Below are 24,837 nucleotides of genomic sequence, written 5' to 3' on the forward strand. Positions count from 1 at the left end.
AAGCGCTCAAAACCTGACCACTTTTCTCTGGTTTTCCCTGGTTGAATTACTAGATTTTCAAATTCAGTGGCCTAGCTTCGATATAGACGTTAGTCAACGTCAAAAAATACAAAATGAGAACGGCTGATGGAGACGCTATAACGGTCGAAACTTCATGCAGCGACCTCTATACTTCAAATTTGAAACACCATAACGATCATAGGTAACTTCTGCTAGTTTAAAAAGCCTCGAAATAAAAGGAAAAACGAGCATAGCCAAAATAAATAAAACATGTTATTTTGGAGCATAAAAGTTGTTCGGTAAAAATTTATTTAAACTAATTTTGAATTTAGATCAGTTCTTGGGCGATGTAGATTTTGGTTCTAGGATAGTTTTAGCGTGATTTAAGCCAATAAAAAATGACAAGAAATTTTTCTTTTGGTGGATATTACCCCTTAAGGCACTTAAGGGCTTAGGTATAAGCTATAGTTCTGTGCGGCCAGTGAAGTTTTTTCCGTAATTGTAACTGGGTTTTATTTCCGCCATTTTTTCTTTTATCTGCAAAAGTTGTTAAAAACAATTAACCTGGCAACAATGCTCTGGAATGTTTTCAAAAATTTTAACGTGGATGGTAACCGTTGCAAAAAAAAAATATATATATATATATACATATATATAAAAAGGAAGTTTGAAAGGGTACTGCGTTTAGTGGATGTGAAATTGGAAAACGATTTGTAGTACAGTCGAACCTGTTTTTGTGAGAGGGATAGAGACCGCACAAAATAAATTGCATAGAAAAAATCATTTGAAACTTCACGTGCAGCTATAAAACAATGTTTCCACAACTTCATTAAAAAAACCTTTTTTTTTGCGGTAGATAGGGACCGCAAAAGAAAAATTCTTAGTTAAAAATAACTCGAAAGTTGTTTATTCTGATTCAGAATACCTATGAGAACAATTTTAATACATCCGATTGATAAAAGTAATTTTTCAAAACATACTAATTTTTCCAACCGCTATCCTTCGTAGGCTGGCAATGCGTGACCTTTCCTACGAAAAACTGGCTCTAATAGTAATTTTTTGACGCAACACTTATGTAATGCGTTGAAATTCATTCCAAGGATCGGAAAAACTAAATTGCTTGAAATCCTGTCGGATGTGGTCCTTTTTCATATACCGCACAACAAAAATTCGCACAAAAAAAGTCGCAACAATATAATAAATGGTCCCCGTGGCTCTGTGGTTAGCGATGTCGGTCGGCTAGCTCTCCCACACGGTTGTTCGTTTTTCTCGACTCAGCACTGGGGCACGGTGTATCGTTGTACTTATCCTACACATGCAAAATGTGCCTTGGTTTTCATTATCAAAACCCTTAATTAAAATTATGAAAAAAGTAAAATTATTGTGTGAAAAGTTAAAGGTGATTTTTAAGGTGATTAGGCTAGCTTGTATTGCCACTACCGGAGCAACAGGGGCAGGAGTGTACGGTCCTAGAACAAAAATATCAGTAGCTATGGGAAACTGGACAACAGTCTTCCAGGTTGAAATAGCCGCCATTATAGAATGTGCCAATATCTGCCTGAAAAGGAAGTATAGACACGCCAATATCTGCATTTTCTCGGACAGCCGAGCGGCACTCAAGGCCCTAAAAGCCTAGAAAGTGCATGTCTAGAATTGTCTGGGACTGCATTTGCCTTCTACAACAGATGAGCCAGTTGAATTCTGTAAATCTTTACTGGACTACTGGTCACTGCGGAATAGAGGGCAATGAAGTTGCAGATGCACTCGCCAGATTTGGTTCCCAATCAACTTTCATTTGTCCAGAACTGTTTTGTGGTATCTCAGACTAAGGAAATGGGAACAACGCGAGATTACAGCCAATTGAAAATTGGAAGGCAGTGAAATGTCTTAACCAATCAAAAAGATTTATAACACCAAGTACTCAGTATTCTCAGTATTCACTGGTCTAATAAAAGTCTGAGCAAACATTATCTCCAGAAAATTGGTTTCACCCGAGACGATATTTATCGCTTCTGCAACTCAGAAAGCGAAACCTCGGAACCTTTACTCTGCAATTGCGGAGCACTAATTAGACGCAGACTTCAGTACTTCAATGTGGGCTCCCTAGAACCCAAAGAAATCTGTTCTGCGCCGCCAGTTAGGGTAACTAGTTTCGTAAAACAAGTTATTCCCGATTAGCACCTACCTCGCTATAGCTCGCCGTCTATCACTTCCTCAACCTAATTGGTAGACTAGCTTGAAGCACAGTACAGCAAACCGGGGCATACCACAATAGTTGAAATAAATGGACGCAGTGGTCCAAAAAACCCCCACTACAGGAAAAAAGGTGATTAGACAAAAATTTAATCCTTTCTATTTGAATTCTGTTTTTTTTTTCGAAGTAGAATACTTCTCTCAGGAAGTGCGGCTACATAGGGATGTGAAATGAAAATCTAGAACCGAAAAAAGTGAAAAATATGTCCAATTTCAAATGCTAATAAATCGGTTAGTATTCGATGGATTTCCTTCGTTCTTGCAGCAATAGATTGGAAAATCTTCTAAGATTCTACCCAAAAGAAGATAATTGTAATTTTATTATTCACACTATTGCAATATTTAAAGTAGTCAAGCGCTGTCAAAGTGAAAAATTCGACCTCTGATTGGTCGTTATATGATTGCTTCCCAAGCACGGTCGACAGAATCATATATCTTGCAATTTAAAACATGCTACAGTGATTATATCACCCCCTAGTGATTTTTGGCGAGATAAAATAGGGAAAGTGAGATGTTAAATCAATGACTAAATACGTGAAATCAGTGATTTTATTTTTTTTTTTTTGAAAAATGCAGTTGCTGCAGTTATTGTTTGATAAATCGATATATCTGAATAATGACAAAAGATAGAGAAAAGTTGTCAAGGGATGAATTTGAGAAAAATGTCTGAGCTTTTATAAAAAATATTTAAAAAATTCAATTTGAGATCCTGTACTGAAAAAAAAAATTCAAAAACAAAAAGTGACTATAAAAAATCGATCATCACTATTTTTTTTAAATATCTAAAAAAATATTTTAATTTAGTTAGCAAATTTTGAAAGTCATCGGAACATGTTTCTTTTCACAACTTTTGAACCACATGTCTAATCATTATAAAATTCTTTAGTTAATCCTTAACTAGTCTGTTAATTTGATATCGATATTGTTCAAATCGGTTGTGTAATTTCTGAGATAATGAACTTTCGTGATTTTTACATTTTGATACATTACAGACAAAGTAACAGTCCGATTACAATGAAATCCAACAGGATGTTATGAGGCAGCAAGGCCTTTTATTTGACACTAATTTTGTGAAAATCGGTCCAGCCATCTCTGAGAAAAGTGAGTGGAAACAAAAATCTGCACATACAAACACACACACACACAGAGAGAAATTGCTCGGCTCGTCGAGCTAAGTCTAGTGATATATACCATTCGGCCCTTTCGAGCACTTTCACATCTTCGGTTTTGCAACTGATTGCTATACCTTTCTAGGAGAAAGGCAAAAAAACACACCAGATAAACTATAACACCAGAAACCAATACAGAGGATTTCTGGCAAATTTTCTCAGAATACAGGCAAAGCAAAGACGAGTTTTCAACATTATGCTGTCAGATAATTGATAATTGCAGTCTAGCCCTACGATTTTTATAAAAACTAGTAACCAACACGTAAGGCACAGAATAATCAAAGAAAGATTCACTGTGGTCAGATTTCTATTTTTTCATTCACCAAGCGGATGATAACGATTGGCAGTACGTTCACCATTCTGAGATTAACATTAAGTAATTAACGACGCAAAATTTTTGCAATAGTAGAAACTATGTTATTAAATTCGACCAATTTCCAAATACATATATATATAATATATACAAACCAATCTGATTAACAACTGATTGCTAGAGCAAACACATCCAAGCACAAACATTATACCTTCATTAGCGATGAAAGGCTGCCAGTTAAAATCGTCTATTTTATTGATAAATCATAATACGTATATAAAACTTGGGCTCTCTCTTTTGGTCGAACAAAAACCAATAAAAAAAAGTTTCAACGTTTTCCGTCGGTTGAACAGTTCCAGGAGTATAAACGATCGACATCGAAACGATCGCTACGATGAAGTGCCTTTTGGGTGGCTCACTCTTTCTCTCTCTCTTACGCGCTCACCTGAATTCTAACAGGCCAGGAATGCCTGCTTCGCCGCTGTATGCTGGCCGGTGTTGGAGCGTAAAGCAAGTGTGAAGGGAATGTGCAGGAATGGAAGGCACACATAATTGATGAGGAATCGCGCAAACGAGAACCCAACCTGGGATGTGGGAAGCTGAAAAGGCTGCTGGAGGCAGAGAGCAGCCACAAAACACCAACACGACGAGATGCGTTTGGGTGTGTGTATTTGTGTGTGAACGAGTGTTTGTTTCATCGCAGTATGCTTTGCGCGAACCTACAAGGAGGATCTTCTGCGAAAAATCTGTGGCTACTTTTGGGTTGGTGGAAAGGCACGACGCGCGGCTGTAGGCTGTAGAGTGAACTGTAATCAACGGCACACGTTCTCCCCAGGGATAACAAGAGAAAGAAAACAAAAAGAAAGAGACGGAACACGGATCGCGAGTTGTGGAGCTCTGTGCATAAGTAGGCCTAGCATAAAGGAAAAATACAAAGCACTGCTAACTTAATTTTTGTTTTTGGTTTTAAATAATACTACTTGATTGAGAAACCAGGATCTCAATGGAGTATTTTTCCGTTTGGTCGTTTGTTTAGGATGAATTTTCGTAGGTACTTACCTTTAAAATGCAGCGTCCTTTCGGTTCGTTCTCCGCCACCGACACATTGTAGAAGCTTTGATCAAAAATCGGCTCGTTATCGTTGACGTCGTGGATGGTAACCAGAACGGTCCCCGTGGACGATAACGGCGGGAAGCCATTATCTTTCGCCACCACGATCAGCTGCGGCACCGGATCGGTTTCACAGTCGATGTGCGCCCGGGTTGTAATTAGCCCGGAGTTAGCATCGATCTGGAACCACTGCGAGTGTGTGTCCGGAGTGTCCAGTAGGGAGTAAGCAATTGCCGAATTGTTGCCTTCATCCCTGTCCAGAGCGGTCACCTGGATGACCGACGTTCCCGGATCGGCCACCTCCATTACGTTCGCGTGATAGATTTCCTTCTCGAATTCCGGCGCATTGTCGTTGATATCCGTTACAGTAAGGAAAATAGTTTTCGCCGCATGCAACGGAGGATTGCCGGTATCCGTGGCTACCACACTGAGCGTATAGTTCGGTTTGATTTCCCGATCCAGCGGAAGCGACACAATCACCAAATAGATTATATTATCGCGCGTGGTTAACCCAAAATGCCCCTCCCCACCGGAAAGTGTAACATTCACATTGGAGTACTCCGTCTTCGAGTCGGGATCATTCACTGAAATCCGTGCCACAAACTCACCCGGCTGTGCCGATTCCGAAATCTTCGGTGTCGCGTCATCACTCAAAAATATCACATTTATTATCGGCTGATTATCGTTCACATCCGTTACTCGTATCGACACAAAAGCCGTCGTTTCTAACGGCTGCAATCCGCGGTCCTTCGCCACTACCACCAGTTCATGCAGTTCCTTGGTCTCGAAATCTAGCGGTTTATTGACCGAGATTAAACCAGTGTTCGGATCTATTCGAAACATCTGATCCTTGTCCGACTGTCTTCGATTGATGGCGTATTCCACCTGACCATTTTCACCGGCATCTTGATCGGTTGCATAGACCTGCAGAACTGTCGTTCCGATCGTGGCGTTCTCCGGAACAGTCGCAAAGTACCGACTCTGGTTGAAGATCGGTTGGTTATCGTTCACGTCCTGTATCGTAATATTAACCGTCATCTGTCCTCGCAACGGAGGATTACCACCATCCAGTGCCTCTACAACGAGGCTATACGCTGGTGTGGTCTCCCGATCAAGGAATCCGTTGATCTGCAAATCTAAGTAAAGCACTCCATCGCGCTCCCGGTGCGATGATAACCGAAAGGCGTTGTTCACATTACCCGACACAATATTATACCGCTGAGTATTATACCGACCGAGATCCAGATCTCGGGCTGGATTTAATGTCCGTTTCACATCCCGTGGTGTATTCTCCGGGAACTCAATGTTCATCAATGCCGTCGGAAAAGTAGGCGCGTTGTCATTCTCATCCAGCACTCGTATCACAACGCGAACGTTTTCCCCGCTCAGAGGAATCGCCACCAGCGAATACGAGGAGCGTTTTTCTCTATCCAGCGGAATCTTGGTTCGGATTTCACCGGTTGTATGATCGATAGCTAGTTCCGAGTCAACGGCACTACCGGGAACGGGTACGATTAGATACGGAGGTCCACTATCGACCCCATGCAGGAACTCTCCGATAAAGCCAATCTGATGCCCGATCGGAACCCCTTCGGACACTTCCAATTCACGTACGTGTTCCGCGCTGGCTAACTGGAAGAAACCTCCTCCTCCTCCACTATCGCCCGTGAAGGCACATATCATTAGTAACAGCCACAGGAGGGACATTTTCCTGCGACGAAACCGGAAACTACTTTTCTGGCCCATCCCGATCTGCTCGCTTGCTGCAGATGACATGAGGGATGGAGTACCGGTTGTCGATGATGACACGGATGGTGACAGAGATGATGATGATGATGCTGGCGATCGGTGCGATGACAATTGACTAGTGGCAGCTGGCAGGGCGCTGCTCCGGCGAACATCACCGATCACCGGCGGCAGCGGATTGTGCGGAGCGAGCGTGCGGCTGCCGGCTGCTAGAGGCAGGTTCCATCGCGTGGGCTCACTGGCTGGGCGGTTCGTCGTGGCGGCAATGTTTGTTGCGGCCTAGGAGCGATCTGCAAAATAAAACAAAACAAACCGAAAAAGACTAGTTAGAAAAATGGTGGCCCGTGTCGGATTAGTTTGAAGCTGTTGACGATTGCGGAGGAAGCGGGGAAAGTTTAAAATAGTTTAAAATTTTATCGGTTGTCGCACGCAGCAGGCTGGTGATGAAAGCGGCAGTTTCATAGTCGTCAACGAAACGGAACGAAAATATGTGTCAGGTGGTGATTAAACACAGCGGCGGTGAGAGCTAATTTGGGGCTTTGTGGTATGGCGGTCGGTGGGACCCACGAAGCAAATTTCAGGTAGGTGAGAATTCTTCACGGCTATGAGTATACCGTGCACCCAAGTTTCAGTTTTAAAGCTGTTATAATCACAATACCAAATTCAGACTGTGGCTTGATATCCGGAATGTTCGCTTCGAAGTTTATTGAAAATGCTGATTTATAAAGTAGCAGTTTATCAAAAAGAAATTTTCACAGTGCCCACATTGCTACAAATATCACAATATGACAAAATTGTGAATGTTTTAACAACTGTAAAGCTGGTCAAAATTGATCAAATTTATTAAATTTAAAAAATGAAATTTGTCTAAATTAAAAGTTTAAAATTGTCAAAAATAATGAAGACAAGTGTTTTTTTGTAACCCGTAACTGTTCGATTAGTTTACATCTACAATATATGGATAATTCTCTTTCTAGCAAGGGTTTTTGGTACCGCAATAACAGTAACTGCGACTAAATACCGTGTCCAATAAAGCAATAAGACTACTCTATTGCAAAATATTCAAATTAGCTTTTGACCGCCAATTCGAATGAGTTAAAAATTAGCTTGAGTGACACCCAGCGACGAGCACTTGCTCTAGTATGGCAACATGTGTCACCAAGCTTGACGCAGCAGAAGTAAACCGTTTTAGCACGATGCACTGATTCCTATGAAAAGACGAAAAAAGTTGCGACAAAATATCCAGTTGTTTTCCAACCGTTTAAAAAAAACTAGCTGTTTCGCAGAGATACTCTGTTTGATACAGATCCTTTCGTTTTTTCGTTTTCGTATTTTAGTCCAAACATCGAAACTTGGCCAGTCACAGCACGGAACCACAGCGGATACTCACACAGAAGCTTCTTGCTAAGTTGAAGTTTGTCAGGGACCATTTCGATTGGGCCAGAAAACAGCACGAAGTTCAAAACACAATACACGATAAAAACACGGAGGAGGCAAACACATGATCTGTGGGTACTTTTTCTAGTACGAAGTTGATTCACTGTACTGGATCGACAAAATAATGGACCAATACGCTCAGATATCAGAAGACATTATGCTACCGCACGCGGAGTGGGAAATGCCGAAATGATAATTCATGCGAGACAACTACCTAAAACACACATCGAACTGTGAACAAAATGGTTTGCTGATCACAAGGTCGACGTCATAGAATGGCCAGTTTAGTGGCCATACGTACATATATCTCACCGAGAACATAAACCGTAAAGAAGTCGGTTTATACGGGAAAATCCAAAAACAAGCAGGAACTATGGGAAACAATCCAAGCAGTCTGATGTGCGATCCCTGTAAGCACTTGTCAAAAGCCAGTTCGATTTTTTGTCGAACAGGGTGCGGGAAGTCATCGGATACAAAGGTTATACGACGAAATGATAGCATGGAATAGTGAGTAAAACTTTTTCTTTATTTGAATTTTAAACTAGCTTGAAGGGCATTTTTATACGAATTTTTGTATTTTGACAGAACCATATAAAGGGTTATTGACGGGTTGAAACATTGAGCTCAGGTATTTTTTTCTTAAAGTTATGCAGTTTTCTTATTTCTCTTGAGTAGGTGTCCTATTGTTTGACCGACACTATAGATTGAGAGTGTTCCCACCATGTTTGATTTTTAAAAACACAACTAAACTGAGTATTTTTCAGGGAAGGAGGAATTCTTTAGCTCGAAGAGTAATTATCTAAAAGGGCATATGCATTTTTGCATATATTATTCCACGAATTGAATCTCAAAACCTCTAGTAGTTAAGATTGTACTCAAAAACAATGTAACATTTTTATTTGTGTATAATTTTTTCGCATGAGCATAAATTGATGAAATTTAGGGTAAGACTAGTTTACTCAATGTCGCGTACCTGTAACAGCTATACTCCACTCGCTATTGTGTGACAAACTAGACTGAAGCTGAATTTTTTACACGCAGACTTTTGTATCGGTTTCAGCGTAAATTTTCGCCATGAGGGCGTGGGCACGCAGTTCCGAGAAAGACAAACGGAACACTACACTTTGTTGAGTCAAAATATGTAGGCAGTGAAATTTATTCCGTCCATGTTATTGTTATCCGTGCTAGGGAAGCAAGCCAATAGCGAGGGAAATGTATGGGAAAGCTTGACCTTGGAACTTTTCACCTTTTTTCATCATTAAGCAGTGAAGCAACAATGTTGAACATAATATCAAAACATTGTTACACATTTTATCTATCCACCGACATATAAATGACTGAGATGCATTAAGTCGTTCGCTTGCTATAACCGTTTGAAATCTGACGCAACATTTGCCAGTTTCATTTTCATTTTCACAAAGTGTTATCTAGTATAGAAAACAAAGACGTAGTCCTACGTCAAAAAGTTTACCTTCGTGAAAATTGATGCATAATGTAAAATTTTCTAACGAATCCAAAAAAATATCAAACAATGGGTTCTGTGGGCCTCAAAGCTTTCAAAACGACAAAAAAAAACGATTTGTATCCTAATTTTCGCATAACTGTTTTTATTTAAAGTACAAATTGATATTTTTTCTCAAAAGGCTTATTAATTACATTTAATTTAATTCCAAAAGATTCAAACTCAGTTGAACTAGTCAAATCTTAATTTTTTTTTTGTAAATTGAAAATTTTGACGAATTCGATTTTTTGGGCAACCCTATGACGCAGCATATAATAATATTTAGTTTAGCATATATTATATATTTAGTCCTACGTCACCATTTCATACAACTCCTAGGGCTGTATACCTTGTAGTATTTATTTTGGAGATAAAGGTTTTCTTAATCTTCAATGTCCACTTTAACCACCATGCGTCTCCATTGGAAAAACCTACTGCAATGCAAAAACTAATAAACAATAGAGTGTTCTGGGTTTTGAACTTTCCATAACGACAAAATACGATTCGTATTATGATGCTGCATTGCAGTAGCTTTTTCCAATGGAGACGCATGGTGGTTATGTTGGATATTGAAGATTCTGCTGGAGAGGCATGGTGGTTATGGTATATTGAAGAATAAAATGGTATTTTATGTAAAATTTCCTGTGGAATCTAAAAAATCGATCGTCACCCTAAGGGCCATACAAAAAAAAAAAACACCGGACATAAAAATTTCGATAAGAAATACCTACAGCGATTTTCAGTATTTTTTAAGAAACTTTGATAAGATTTCAGCATTACAAAACGTTTGTCCTAAAAATTAAAAATTTTCGATAACATTTAAACAGATGCTTCTTTTTTTTTCTTCACATATGATAAACAGAAGCTTCATCATATGTAGTAACTTTGTAAAAGAAAGTTTTTCTTTATAACATTGCTATCGAACTTCCTACATTCGATTCGGCATTGGGGCACACAAAGCCCAGGTTTGCCCTACAAAGTTGTAACATATTTTAGATTTCTTTTCGGTAACTTTGAGAACGGGTAGTTGGGAACATAATGTCAATACTCTTCCTTATAGTTTAGCTTGAGTTAACCAAAGTGTCATAGGTTCTGTTTGTCCCAATTTACCCACATTAGAGCACCCATTGGGCTGTCCCAAAAAAAACGATGTTGAAAAAGTCAAGGTGCTCAGCCCTAAATTGAAAGATAATGTTATTTATAGCATTTTTGTGGACATTTCGACTTTCTAAAAAATTGTTTTAAGGTTGCCCAAACGTGATTTATGAAAAAAAAGGCTTTTTCGAGCTACAAAACCACCCTTTTGCACTTTTCTCAAATCTGTTCGATTCCTACATTTTTCTATATATTTTTTATTTGTGTGGGGTTGTTTTTGATGGTTTGGCTCAGCATCGCATTCAATTATTTGACTCACAGAGCTCATTGAACGTAACTATGTATATACTCTTACATACAAAAGTTTGTACCTTTAATTGAAAGTCTAAAGATAGTTATTTCATCGTATAGACTTGCCACTTGCATAAAATTGCGTAATTTGGAGATGGTTGAGTTGAAAGTATTCTCAAAAATATCGAAATATTTCCAATAACTTTTTTATTTTAGGAGATAAAAAATGATAATGTTCAGCATAAACATTCATTTTTGGGTACCTGACAACTTTGTAGAAGACTTGGAAACTCGAAAAAATCTGAGAAAAACAGTTATAACGAAAATTGTTATTTTCAGTGCCTCTTCATAGAATATTTTAGGTTGCTCGTAATATGTAAGAGATAGAAACATGATGTTTTCGGCAAAGTTTCTTGACTTGAAATCACCTAAAATTTTGTCGAAGACACCATACGTCTATCTCAATCTGATAAAAAAGTAAATTTTCTACCTCACTTTAAGGTGGATTGATCACTCATCTTCCTACATCGAAAGATGTATTTTTAAATTTCTTGAAACTTCTCCGAACATACGTTATGGCTAAAATCAGCATTTGAAACGCTATTTTATTAATCGCACGAAAACGGCAAAATAAAACACCGTGCATTGCAGTGATGATACAGAGTGAACTTTACAGTTCACCACCGTTGATTAGACCATCGATGATACACCTCCCAACTGGAGTTCAAAGTTTCTTCCGTCGCATCTGAACCATAAATCCTTCACCAGGTGTGTTGTGTTAGCCGATAATGTACAACTTCGCGTAAGTAAACGAGTAAAAAACTGCGCACAGTTTACTCATCGCACACGATAATCAAGCGCGGTAGATAGCCGCCAGCGCATTTCACTTTCGCATCATCATCATCATCATCATCATCATCATCATCATCATCTGCTCGACTTCCGATCGATCCAAATCCGACCGTGAGAGAGCGAGAGAGAGAGGTGGTAAAATGAGGCCATTGCAGTTTTGCTCGCGACAAAACGGCCTGCTTAGCCAGCACCATCGCCGTGTCAGTATCACCGGCGTTCGATCGCCCCCTTCGATCAAAGCAATCGATCGACCGCATTCGCGTCTCCTTCAGGACCGGCGGAAGTCGGATGAACCGGGTTTGTTACACGCGCCAAGCGTACACACAAAGTGCGTAATACGGTTCTATAAAACGCAGAAGCAAAGATTGAAGCGCATGATATGTATTATTTGGAAATTGATATTTTCGCCTCCAGCGATCATTATCGTTTTCAGTCAGCCCGTGTTCGCTCCGGACGAGCTCGGGATTCGGATAGCGCGCCACGGATGAGCAGCAAGTTGAAGATCGCGAAGAGCGTTCGCTTATTTTTCTCCCCCCACCCTTTCTTCTCAGTGTGTTATTTGGGGCTTCCTTTTGGGCGAGATCTGCTCCGATGCTTCTGCGTGGCTGTCAGTCAAACACACCGTCGTCGTCGTCGTTGTCGTCGTCGTCCAGCCGGACCTGCATACACATATTCTCCCGGTGACATACAGAGGGAAAACATGTGGATGGACAATCCGACGCACCGAGACCAGGCGAATCGATCCCAACGCGATTCATCTGTCTCCCGGGAATACACTTAATTGCTAAATTGACAGTTATTTTCGGTTTTGCTTTTTCCGGCTCTTTTCGGCGGATTTTATGTGTGTGTTTTTATTTATTGTGAGCTTTTTTTTCCTCCCTGGATTTTGACTACGGATTCTTGCAGGGGCTTTCTCGCGGTGAAAGAAGAAATGCCTAGCTGACACATGTCTTACATTGTTTTGCTTTTTGGTGGCAGTTTCTTATTTTGGAGTTACTGTCAGGTTAGGAATTACGGCCATTCAAAGGCCACGCCAGTTGCTGGAAGGCAAGCACGATTGCAGGGCTTCGTAATACATGCGGGCAGAGAGAGAGAGAGAGACAGAGAGCGGGCCAGCCCGAAATTGTGGGCTTGATTGCTGGAAGCGAATTCTTGCTTAAATATGGCAACAACGATCGGATCATGGTTTGTCGCAGTTAAGAAGGCGGTCTCCAGAATGCAAGCAGCAGAGACATGCAATGGGCAACCATCTGGGGTTGCGTTTTTCGCTTAATCAAATGTGCATCTTATATACAGATGAAACGATTATCCGAGTTGTCAAACTAAACAGTAATTGCAACGGGTGGATTTTTTCTGAGTACTTTTTTCCAGTTGAGTTAACAAGTTACATGTTAGACATGTTGAAGAATCGCAAATTTCTCAAGGTAAAAGAGTCTTCAATTTGTTGATACAACAACACAAACCACAAAAATTAAAGAAAAGGGAATATTTAATTTTTTTGTATTTTTTGTAATTTGTTTTGTACTTAATAGAGTTTTCATGCCAAATGATCTATCGACCAATTTCTCGTGACTCGAATTATAATGAAATTTGACTAAACAAAATGAGTATTTTTTTCGGTTGGGTAAATTTAATGGATGAAATATAAAAAAAAAAACTACCAAATAAATTTTGAATAAAAAACAGTAGAATATTTTTTTTAATTAGTCTTGGCAATTTGAAATTATGGTAAAACTTCTGGTAATATACCAGAATGAAGTGATCTGGGACACAATTATTTGCATGGAGGATGAGCTCAAGCGTAATGTTTTCGTTTTAATTTTTTCATAAAAATTGTTTTCCAATGACTCTGTTGATCATGTCAAATCGAAAACCGTCCAGTTATTTTGATTTTGAATTTAAAATAGTGTAATTGCTGTTGAAAGAGCCGTTATCTTGAGTTGTTTTTGATTCTCCAAACCACAACCTTAGGTTTATAGAAGGGTGGGCTAACATGAAATAGAGGTAAAATTAAGAGTTATATACCTTTCAAAATGAAGGGGTTATATACCTTTTCAATTTAAAAAAATTCGAAATCGATTTTTTTTGCATTATCTTAAAGTACAACTTCTTGAGAAATTTCTAACAAATTTTTATAATGATCTGAGCAATAGGAAGAGAGTTATAGCAGTTTGAAGCGTGTCTCGTCACGGCAGCATAAGCTCAACTTGAATCTTTATACGCATTTATGTTGGAATGCTGTTTCTCAAAATAAAATAAAAATTTTAAATGTAATTTTAGCGCTCAAAATATGTTTTTCTCGGGAAAAAAGTTTTCGTTTAAAAAACAAAATAGGTACCGTCTGCCGGGGTGAGATTAAGCCACGGGGGTGAGATTGAACCAAAACGGGAAATGTTTGTATGCTAAATTACTTGAGATTTCTAGAACCTACTACCTCAAATTCAACACTTTATGAAACGTGACATATTTATTCACAACTTCAAATACAATATAGATAATATCAATGAACTGGTTCACTTAAATAATGTTTCAAAGTACAGGGTGAAAAACATGCGCAAATAAAGTTATCCAAAAATGTCCAAAGCAAACCAACCCGTTCAAGAAATCTCATCAACTTACTGCTCAGTTGCTACGTTAAGATGTCGTCGTCTTGAATGTGTTGAGGAAATATTATGCATTAAATCTGTGTTGGCTCAGAAAATAATGTTTTTCCAAACTGTACACCTTTCGAGCCCTTTTGGGGTGAGATTGTGCCAAGCTATGATGAACGGTACAATGTACGGAATTCATATTTACGACAAATTGTTGTCTAGCCAAGGTATTATTTAAAATATGACTAATAGTTTGAGAACAGTAAGCTAACAACTGCTAGATGGAAATTTACAATGACTGATATTATTTATGGAATGTAACAAACTTTTGTACCCCTATTTTATATTAACTGATGACTTTTTCAGCGAGGAAGGAGGGTTGTGGGTACGTTTCCAGCGGTTTTGAGATCTCCAATGGAATATACAGTGGTCAATGACATATAACAATTGAAACGAAAAGTCTTCTCAGGCCTTATGTCCTAACGTTTTCTCTTTCTAAGTTACCTGGAGACGCCACTATGTGTATAGAGACTGTCTATAAGCCACGTTCTCATAACTGGGTACTCCAGATATCGATTTGATCCAGTCATACAATTTTCTACATTTCATATGAAACGTAGTTTCTGGTCAACCCCCTACAGCCCCTTAATAATCCACGTTGTTTATGATCGACCCTACATTTACTGTTTTATCATGTTATTCATGTGAATTATTCGTAGATACACTACTGTTCATTTTTCAGGTGTTGAAGTCAACTTTTTGTTTTTGGCACAATCTCACCCCATAGAAGGGGTGAGATTGGGCCAAAGTTCATTTAATTTTAGCAAAATTATAGTTTATTGTAACTTAACCTTATTTGCGGCAGTCGTTCACTAAACATTTAAGTGTGCATTGACGTGATTTGGATCAAACTCATTGCCTAAATGTGTACATTACAAGCAAGGAACAAAAATGTATCCTTTTTTGGCACAAACTCACCCCGGCAGACGGTACTTATGAAAATGATCGTTCAGATACCCGGCACACTTCTAAACTAATGAAATAATATGAGTTTTTTTTATTGCAGTTGATCTGCTGGGTCTCTTTCGCAAACACCGCCAACCTCTGCATAAACAGCGTTCATTTTTCCACAAATAATTGGTATTTCTTATAAGGAAGCGTGTTTTTTTGTTGTTAATTAAAAGAATTTTCAGAAAATCACTACTTTTATGTAATAAATAAACAAGGTGCTACACGCTCTACAAAATACAAACTTTGCTTCTTTATCTCGAACAAAATATACAGTATATAACCCCTTAAAGTTTCAGATCTTCATTGAAAATAATTGAACCCGTTTTTATTGGTTACGTCGTTAGGATAGCCAGTTCTGGAAAAGGATGACCAGAAAAAATGGCTTTATTCGATACATTTCGTTTTTTCTTTTTCAAATCATAACATAAGTTAAAAAATTGTTTATGTTTTTGGATTAAATTAAAGATGCCTAATTTAAGAGAAAAATATCAAATAATCAAATATGTGTACTTTTGATTGAAAAAAATATATAAAAAATTTATAATTTTTATCACGTTTTCAAATTGAATTGTTTGGTTTTGTTTTTTTTTTTTCTTTAATTTTCTCCATATGTAGAGTAAAATGTGGCCTTCAAAACGGAGCCAAGCGATAATGGAAAAAGCGAATTTTTATGAGAAACATCAATAACTTTGAGCAAGATTGAGGTATTTTCGAAGGCAGCATTTAAAAAATTCAACGCCATCCTAATTCAAGTCAAACTTTTGACGTAAATCTACGTCTTACTTTAGTAGAGTGCCATTTTAAAATATCGAAAATAGAGTGAAACGGCAGAATGAAAGATTTCGAATACTTACAACTTTGTTAGCACTGAACAGATTTCAGTCAATGATATCCCGTTGGATAGGGAACAAAATTATCTAGTTTTCGAAATCAATTTTTGAAACAGTTTTCCATAGTAGAGTGGTGGTGATTTCAAATATGACACAGACTTCCGTAGCGGATGAATCAACAGAGGATGCTGGTACTCTGTATAACTGCTACAGTTAGCTATCAATAAAAACCTAGTTTGATTTCGAAAAAAACGCGTCTCTTGTATGATTGGTACTTCATGAAACATCCAAAACAATTAAAGTTATAAACATCATATATCTGTTCCTTTTTTTGGGTTTTCTTTTCGACTTCATAATCATTAATCAGTATGCATCAATATATGGAATACTGGTCACACATTTCATTATTTTCAAGGAAAGAAAATCCGACAGTAATAGTGCCGCTTTTCCGTAGCCTGTTGTGTCTTCAATGCGATCTTAATGACGAGTTTGTTGACGGTTGAACAGTTGACGGAAAACTATTGCATTTCGCGCGCAGTGTTCGGCTTTATAGTTAAAAACAACGCGCAGCTCAGCCCAACTTTTTTTTCACTTTTTTCCATAATACCGTATGTGTGGCTCTGCCCACTTATCGTGTTAGTCCTCTCTGGAGGTCTTTTGTATGATTGCATTTATTAATACCAAGTGTACGTATTCTACGTCAGTTATGAGCAATTCCACAAAAGAGGGCAACCAATTTAATCGACCATTTTTGATTTAGCTGAAACTTTTCAAAGTCGTTTCTGTAGGCAAAAAATTGCTGTGCTATTGGTTTAATTTTTTAAAACACGACTTATTTTTAAGTAGCTATTAAAAAATGCTATTTTGGGAAGGTATTGATGATGACAAACATTTTTAGGGCCAACACGGTTTTTTTGATCGGTGTGACGTTTTCGGCAAAGTTGTAGAGAATAATTTTTGTCTTTTCGAAAAAAAATATACACTCTAAGAAGAAAATATTTATTTTTTTGAAAAGAAATGAAAGAAATCAAAAATAATTATCTAAAAAAGCTAATTCTTAAAATTCTATTTTTTTCATGAAAACTACAAAAGATTACCTGAACAATGTAATTTGTTTTAAAATATCATAATTTTTTTTCCTGGCTTCTCCATCGGACCGGTTGCATTGTTAAGGTGATCTTTTGTACTTTTTCTAAAAAAATAGATTCTAAAAAAATGTGCTAGTTAATTAATAAATTAATTATCATAATTATAATTGATTAATTAGTTAATTTTTCTTTTAATATTTTTCAAAAAATATTTTTTTTTTCTGGAGTGTATATTTTTTCGGCAAGACAAAACTATTGTCTACAACTTTGTCAAACACGTCACACCGATCAAACAAACCGTTTTGGCCCTAAAAATATTTGTATTCATCAAAATAGCATTTTTCAATAGCTTCTGAAACATGAGTCGTATTTCAAAAAATTAAACCAATAGCACAAAATGGCATCTTTTGCCTACAGAAACGTCTATGCAAAGTTTCAGCCAAATCAAAAATGACAATTAAAAATAATATTAAAACTGGGACATTTTTTGTGGAACTGCTCTTATGCGGTCGTGTCTTGGATGCAACCTGCTACAATTTCTATGGTTAACTAGAGCAGTGATTCCCAACCTTTCTGGCTCCGCGGGCCCTTTTGCTAAACACAAAGAGTTCCGCGGCCCCCTTTGCAAAGCACAGAGAGCTTTTCGGCCCCCCAATCAAATTTCACATTTAAGTTTTGCAATGGGAGGCTGGGAATTTGCTTCACGATGAAATTCCAATTTGCGATTTATATGAAATTCAAAGTTAGCTGATTTTTCATTAGTTTTTCTTTCAGTATAAACTGAAAATACAGCAATTCAAAGCAAAAGAGATCTGTCCGAATTTTTTATGCTCCAATCTTACTCTAAATCTCTATGGTCGTTCTTCATCGAAAAATTCAGGCCCCTAGTTTTCTCACTAAGCAGACAGTATGTGCAGTAGAGAAAGCGAAAAATAAGCGAACTGGAAATATGATACAGATTTTAAAAATATACTATATCGTACATATTGTGGAACAGTACAACCCCGTAGTTTAGTCGGGATTCGGTATATTTTTCCAAATCTATCATATTTTTAGTTCGCTTATTTTTCGCTTTCCCTACTGCACACATTGTCTGCTCAATGAACTTGTGTGTTAACGGGTAAAAGCCGTTGTTAAAAATAAAAAAATTAGTTCTAAAAACCCTTGTTTTCTGTTTAGCCCTCAGGGTGAATTTTACGGTTATAGAGTTGCTTAAACAATAGACTTTTTCGGAATACACTAGGGTCGCTTTTTACGCGGTTTTGACGTAGAACTACGTTTTACTTTAGCATACCACACAAGGATGCAAACTGAAAAACTGGGACGAAATTTGTCCCTTTTCAAATGCTTATAGGTCGGTTGGTTTTCAACCGATTTTCTTCATTCTTGCAGCAATCGATTGGAAAATTATACACGCATCTGCCCAAATGCAGAAAAATGTTGTTTGAATCTACGAACTATTGCACTATTGAAAATTGTCAAGTCTTGTTGAAATGAAAATAACGTCCTTTTATTGGTCGTTTGCTTGCTGTGTGTGTATGATATGGTATCATGTGTGTATGTGTGTATGATATGGTATGATGTGTGTATGGTATAATGATATGGTATGATGTGTGTGTGTCTATGATATGGTATGATTTGTGTGTGTGTGCTGTGTATGGTTTTTAACTAGGCACGATCTGCTAACTGCTGAATCCGGTTCACGAAATTCACAACCCTTCGTTAGAAGACATTTTAACTCATTACCCAAGTAAAAATATTGGTTTTATCAAAGTTTTATAGCGCTCAAAACAGCTAAAAAAGCGCTATAAAACTTTGGGAAAAACAGTTGTGTTACTAGGGTAATGAAACACTCAATGCATTTGTTAATAGTGTACGTAGTTCTACGTCATTTATGTCTTGGATACAACCTCCTACTTTTTTTACGCGGTTTTTTTTTACGCGGATTCCGGAATTTACGCGTTTTTTATGCGAATTCCGGAATTTACGCGGTTTTTTTTTGCGCGGATTTCGGTTCCCCTTCACTCGGAATGCAAAATGAACGCTGGTTTTTTTACGCGGATTCCGGAATTTACGCGGTTTTTTACGCGGATTCCGGAATTTACGCGGTTTTTTACGCGGATTCCGGAATTTACGCGGTTTTTTTTACGTGGCACGTATCCCCCGCGTAAAAAGCGACTTTAGTGTACTCAATATTTAAAAAATTGTAACTATTAAACTTTTTAACCGATTTTTAAGCTTTTGCCATCAAATTGAAGGAGATTTGTGCATCTTCCAAGGAAAAAAATCAAACTAAACTTTAATTAACAATAACAAACAGCTTTTTGTCGTTTTGGAGAGTTCGAGACCTAAGAGACCCTATTGTTTGATTCTTTTTTGGATTTGTTAGAATATTTTACATAAAATTTTGAATTTTCATAGGAATTTTTTTTATTTCAGAGGTAGAATGGTTTGAATCTTATGTGCCCCATTATCATAATGCAAACCGTATTTTGCCGCAGAGGAAGGTTTAAGACTCAGTAGGTTTGTATCATAATTTTCGCAAGGTTATTGCTGTTCAAAGCACAGCTTGATATTTTTTCTGAAAAGGTCCATGTAACACCTTTAATTTGATGCCAAAAGATTTAAAACCGGTTAAACGGCTCAAAAGTTACAATCTTTTGAAAACTGAAAATTTTGATATAGATCTAAAAAGCTCAATTGATGTCCGTACGTCACGTTTTAATTAGAGAACAGATCGTGATCAGGGGTTGCATTGTGCAGGGTGGCATTGTGCAGGGTGGCGAAGAAATTTTCAAGATGAAATTCCCTGATTTTCCCTGATATTCCTTGAAATATAAAATAAATTTCCCTGATATTTTTCAGCAATCCGCACAAAAAAGGGCAACGAAAATTAACGCAACTCTCGAATCGCAGTGAAAAAAGTGTTCAATCGGAAATGGAACCAAATCGTAGAGATCCCAAAATAGCCTTCGATGCTGAAAGAATAAGTATTTGTGCTAAAGAGTCGGTTAAAAAAGAATTGCGTCTCGGTTAAAAAAATTTTCCTGAATATTTTTTTTGTTTTCCCTGATATTCCCTGGTTACCCTGAGCGAAAAGTGAATTTCCTGAAATTCCCTGATTTTCCAGGTTTTACCAGGTTTTCGACACCCTGACTAGACTTCTCTCTTCTGCTTTCTGCAAAATTAACACTTGCTGCTCACACCACACAGCTCAGCGAAACAAGAGTGGTGATTCACTTTAGTGAGAATATCCAGAATGCGCATAGGTGAGATAGTACAACACAGACAATTTGAGTTATCGCGGGGCAGAATGTGATGCGGAATGTGTGAATTTTATATTTTCAATTTATAATATGGGTCATTCCATATGAAGTGTACATGCCACTTGGACACGACCATCACAGATTTTGCTCAAAGTTGGGGGAATTATTCATCTACTGTCTCTTTGAAGAAATCCCATTTTTGATATCGATTGGAATACCCCCCGCTCTCTAGGACCCTCTTTATTGCAAAGTCACGCAAGTTTTGTCAAAAATCTCTTTTTTCTTTTTCTTACAATTCATAGACGTAAAATGTCCGAAAAATACTGATAGATGATTTTTTAAGAATATGAACCAAGGTATCCAGAAAAAATATAAGTTTTGACCGTAAGTGTTGCCAGATAAATTGTTTTTGTATTTGAAAACTGAATTTACATTTTTCGGCAAATGCAGCCATATTTATTTTAAATTTGATAATTTCATCGTGTTCCTTGGAAAATTTCACATAAGAAACAACTATCATCCCGAGGAAATATGAGCTAATCTCGAGATATAACATTTTTTACGAAAAAAAGTTGTTAACTTGGTAAAGGGCCATCCACATACCACGTGGATAGATTTTTAACGATTTGGACCCCCCCCCCCTCCCCCTTCGTGGACACCTGCCCATATAAATTCTAAAAAATGTATGGACCGTGGACATTAACCGACCCCCCCCCCCCCAAAAGCTGTCCACGTGGTGTTTGGACGGCCCCTAATTATTTTATTTTATAATTTATAGACGTAAGACACGCGAAAAATAGTGATAGGTGAATTTCGAAGAAAATAAACCAAGGAATCCAGAAAAAATATTGTTTTTGACAAGAAGTGTTGCCAGATAGATTATTTTTGTATTTAAAAATTAAATTTGCATTTTTCGGCCAATGCAGCTAATTTTTTTTTTTTAAATTTGATGGTTTCATCGTATTTCTCGGAAAATTTCACCTAGGACGCACTTACCACCCCGTGGTAATATTAGCCAATCTTGAGATATGACATTTTTACGAAAAATTAATTGCGAAATTCAGAACTATTTTCGTAAAAAATGCTATATCTCGAGATTGGCTCATATTACCTCGGGATGATTGTTGTTTCTTATGTGAAATTTTTCAAGAAACACGATGAAATTATCAAATTTAAAATAAAAATAGCTTCATTTGCCGAAAAATGTAAGTTTAGTTTTAAAGTACAAAAATAATCCATCTGGCAACACTTCCGGTGTAAAGTAACTTTTTTTCTGGATTCCTTGGTTTATTTTCTTCTAAATTCATCTATCACTATTTCTCGGGTGTCTTACATCTATAAATTGTAAAAAAAAAATTACTTACGAAGTTAACTACTTTTTTCGTAAAATTGTTATATTTCGAGATTGGCTCCTATTACCTCGGGATGATAGTTGTTGCTCATGTGAAATTTTCCAAGAAACACGATGAAATGATCAAATTTAAAATCAAAGTGGCTGTATTTGCCGAAAAATGTAAATTTAGTTTTCAAATACAAAAAAAAAATTATCTGGCAACACTTCCAGTCAAAACTTATATTTTTACTGGATTCCTTGGTTTATTTTCTTCAAAAATCATCTAGCAGTATTTTTCGAACATCTTACGTCTATGAATTGTAAGAAAAAAAAAAGAGATTTTGAACAAAAACTGCGTGACTTTGCAATAAACAGAGGGGTCCCACAGAGCGGGGGGTATTCCAATCGACACCAAATTTGGGATTTTTCCAAAGTGACAGTAGATGAATAATTCTCCCTACTTTGAGCAAAATTTGTGATGGTCGTGTCCAAGTTTGTGCTTTTTCGTGGTCACTTCGTATGGAATGACCCATATGGTAAATTTACTCGAGATGTTTGGTGTAGTTTATTATAAATGACTTTTCGGCGTAATTTATAAGAAATATTGTTTTGCAAAGAAAACACGACCGACACAAAAACGCAATTTACTTTCCCTTCCTAGATGCTCTCGTCATTTGAAAAATGCTTAAGACACACTGAAGACGCACAAAAAAACACACTGTAAAAGCACTGCAGTGAACTCTACTGTGTAGTTGTTGTGCGTAATGTCCTTTCGTGTGAGAAGGCTTACCTCAGTTGATATTTCTCTGGAGAGATATTTCAGGCTTCACCACGGTGTTTTTTGCGCAGATACACAGAATTTTCTTCTCCCTCCAAGCAAGTGCGTCAGTTCACTGTTATTGTTCGTGTTACCTTTGTTTTGTTCCGGGAAATCGTATAAAACCAATCTTTAACTTTTTCTATTATTTATTACAAAAATAATGCCGAAAGATAACTACGATCAATAATCGATAGCGGTTCGTATTGTAACGATAATTTGTTGATTCTTGACGTATATTTTTAGAAAGGACTCAGCGATTTGTGCGTTGATTTTATTACTGAAATGCTCTGCTTCTGACGTTGGCAACAAAATAATATCGCCAAACGAATGGCAGAGTCCACCTCTTTGATGTGTGAATGTTATTTTACCATCTGTTCAGTGCTCGAGAGCTGGCGTTCGTTCTACGTTTACGAGTGAAAGCATTCTGCGACGCACACTAACGAAGCGAATCTATTGAAACTGTTGATCATTCAGTAGCTTGGTTAAAACTCTGTAACAAAATCTGCTCTGGAATTTGCACGAAAAAAGCTTTCCTTAAAAAAAGTTTAGAGAATTATTCCCATGAGCGAAAATACACCATTTCATACTTTTTCACGACATTGGCTGTAATAATTCGATTTCCAAATTCTGTGATAAAAACAATGGCATATTTGAATAAATTCACTTCAAATATTCTGTAGAAAAAAAAAATATTTCGATAGACGTAACTTTGTTATGACTACCTGTGGTGTAAATATGAACAGTTTATATTGGTCGAAACATGATTATAATTCAATTAAAATTCAACAACCGCCAAACAAAAACAAACCACTTGATTAGACAGCTAATTGCGATGTCTAAATTGGCCCAGCAATTAAGCCAATAAAACACAGTGTTTAGGCAGTTCAAAAAGTCCATTGAAAGAACCCCGAACCATTCACTGGACTGGACAGTTACAAATCACCCGCAATCAGCATTCGTGTCACGAAGTAACAGCGTCATATTTCACTGTCCCCTTGCTGACGGAATGTAAGAATGTGTATGTGTACTTCATAGCCAACGTGATTGCCTCGTACTTTGACTCGACAGTTCTGCTGCGGTTCGGCACCCGCGTGTGTTTTTTGTGTTCGCTGTCGTTTTCCTTATTACCCGAACCCTGTTAGCCCTTCGTCGTGTGGAAGCAATGTTTGCCGCTAATAGCGCAGCAGCAGCGCACAACTGGGATGCAAATGTGCGGCTCAAACACGGAACGCGAGATGACTAATAATGGTCACGTCTCTTGATGGCATATTCAGGAATGTGAGCAGCGCGAAAAAAAAACAACAGCATCGGAGAAGATTTTTGCCGCAAAATATTTTGATAATTTTTTGCTGTTTTCGTCGTGCGTCCACCGTGCGGCCGCCGGTTAGCGCCTACTGTGTGGGTAAAATACATATCCGGCGCGTTTTGTTTGCTGTGCTGGTGCGCTGCCACTTGACGGTGAGACAAGAGCACAGCACAGCAACTTGGTTTGGGTTTTTTTGCGCTTCCTACCATTTCCATCTCGACAAAGTTTAACGCCCTCTCAAGTGAACTGTACGGTTTTCGCTTCGCCAGTTTGCTTTCGAACGATTACACCATCATCGGTTATCGTTCTGAGGTACATTTGATTGTTCGAAATGTTCAACGTGCTTTGAAATGGTCAAAACAAACTATGAATGAGTAATTAGGTTTCATTGTTGAGGAAAAATTTGTACATAAACATGTCGGTTGAATAGATCGAAATTACAAGGTTGAAATTATCAAAATTGTCATGTTGAGGCGAAGCAGCCGCAAGTTGAAAACCTTAAAAATACAAACTCTCCATAAAAAGCTTGAGTAATTTTGAAGCGGAAAATTTACATTTTTGGTCCTTAACTCTAACCCAGTCTACTAAGCGGAAATAGACTTTGAGTTCTCAAGAATTATGATACAGGGGTAGAGGGTCGATTGTGAACAAAGCCGAAATCATTTTTCCGTTAAATTGACCCCACAGTAGTATTCCGCAAACGGATGAGAGACCCTCGCTTAATTTGTACCGCGCAACAATAACCGTGCTCTACGCTCTGTCATCTTCACCGTGTGAGTAGAGTGTGTGTGCATGTGCCTGAGTATGTTCTTCCCCGCGGATGGA

General features: G+C 37.7%; 1 protein-coding gene across 1 annotated transcript in view; it reads right to left on the reverse strand.

The window, feature by feature from the left end:
* Positions 1 to 24,837, reverse strand: part of LOC129731069 (protein dachsous) — a 254,490-nt gene that overhangs the window by 144,584 nt on the left and 85,069 nt on the right. Inside the window, exon 2 of the mRNA XM_055690810.1 lies at positions 4,795 to 6,881. Within this exon, the coding sequence (XP_055546785.1) occupies positions 4,795 to 6,621 (1,827 nt within the window). The 5' untranslated portion in view covers positions 6,622 to 6,881. The remainder of the gene's footprint in view (positions 1 to 4,794; positions 6,882 to 24,837) is intronic.

This window comes from Wyeomyia smithii, chromosome 3 (genome assembly GCF_029784165.1).
Source record: "Wyeomyia smithii strain HCP4-BCI-WySm-NY-G18 chromosome 3, ASM2978416v1, whole genome shotgun sequence".
Lineage (NCBI taxonomy): Eukaryota > Metazoa > Arthropoda > Insecta > Diptera > Culicidae > Wyeomyia > Wyeomyia smithii.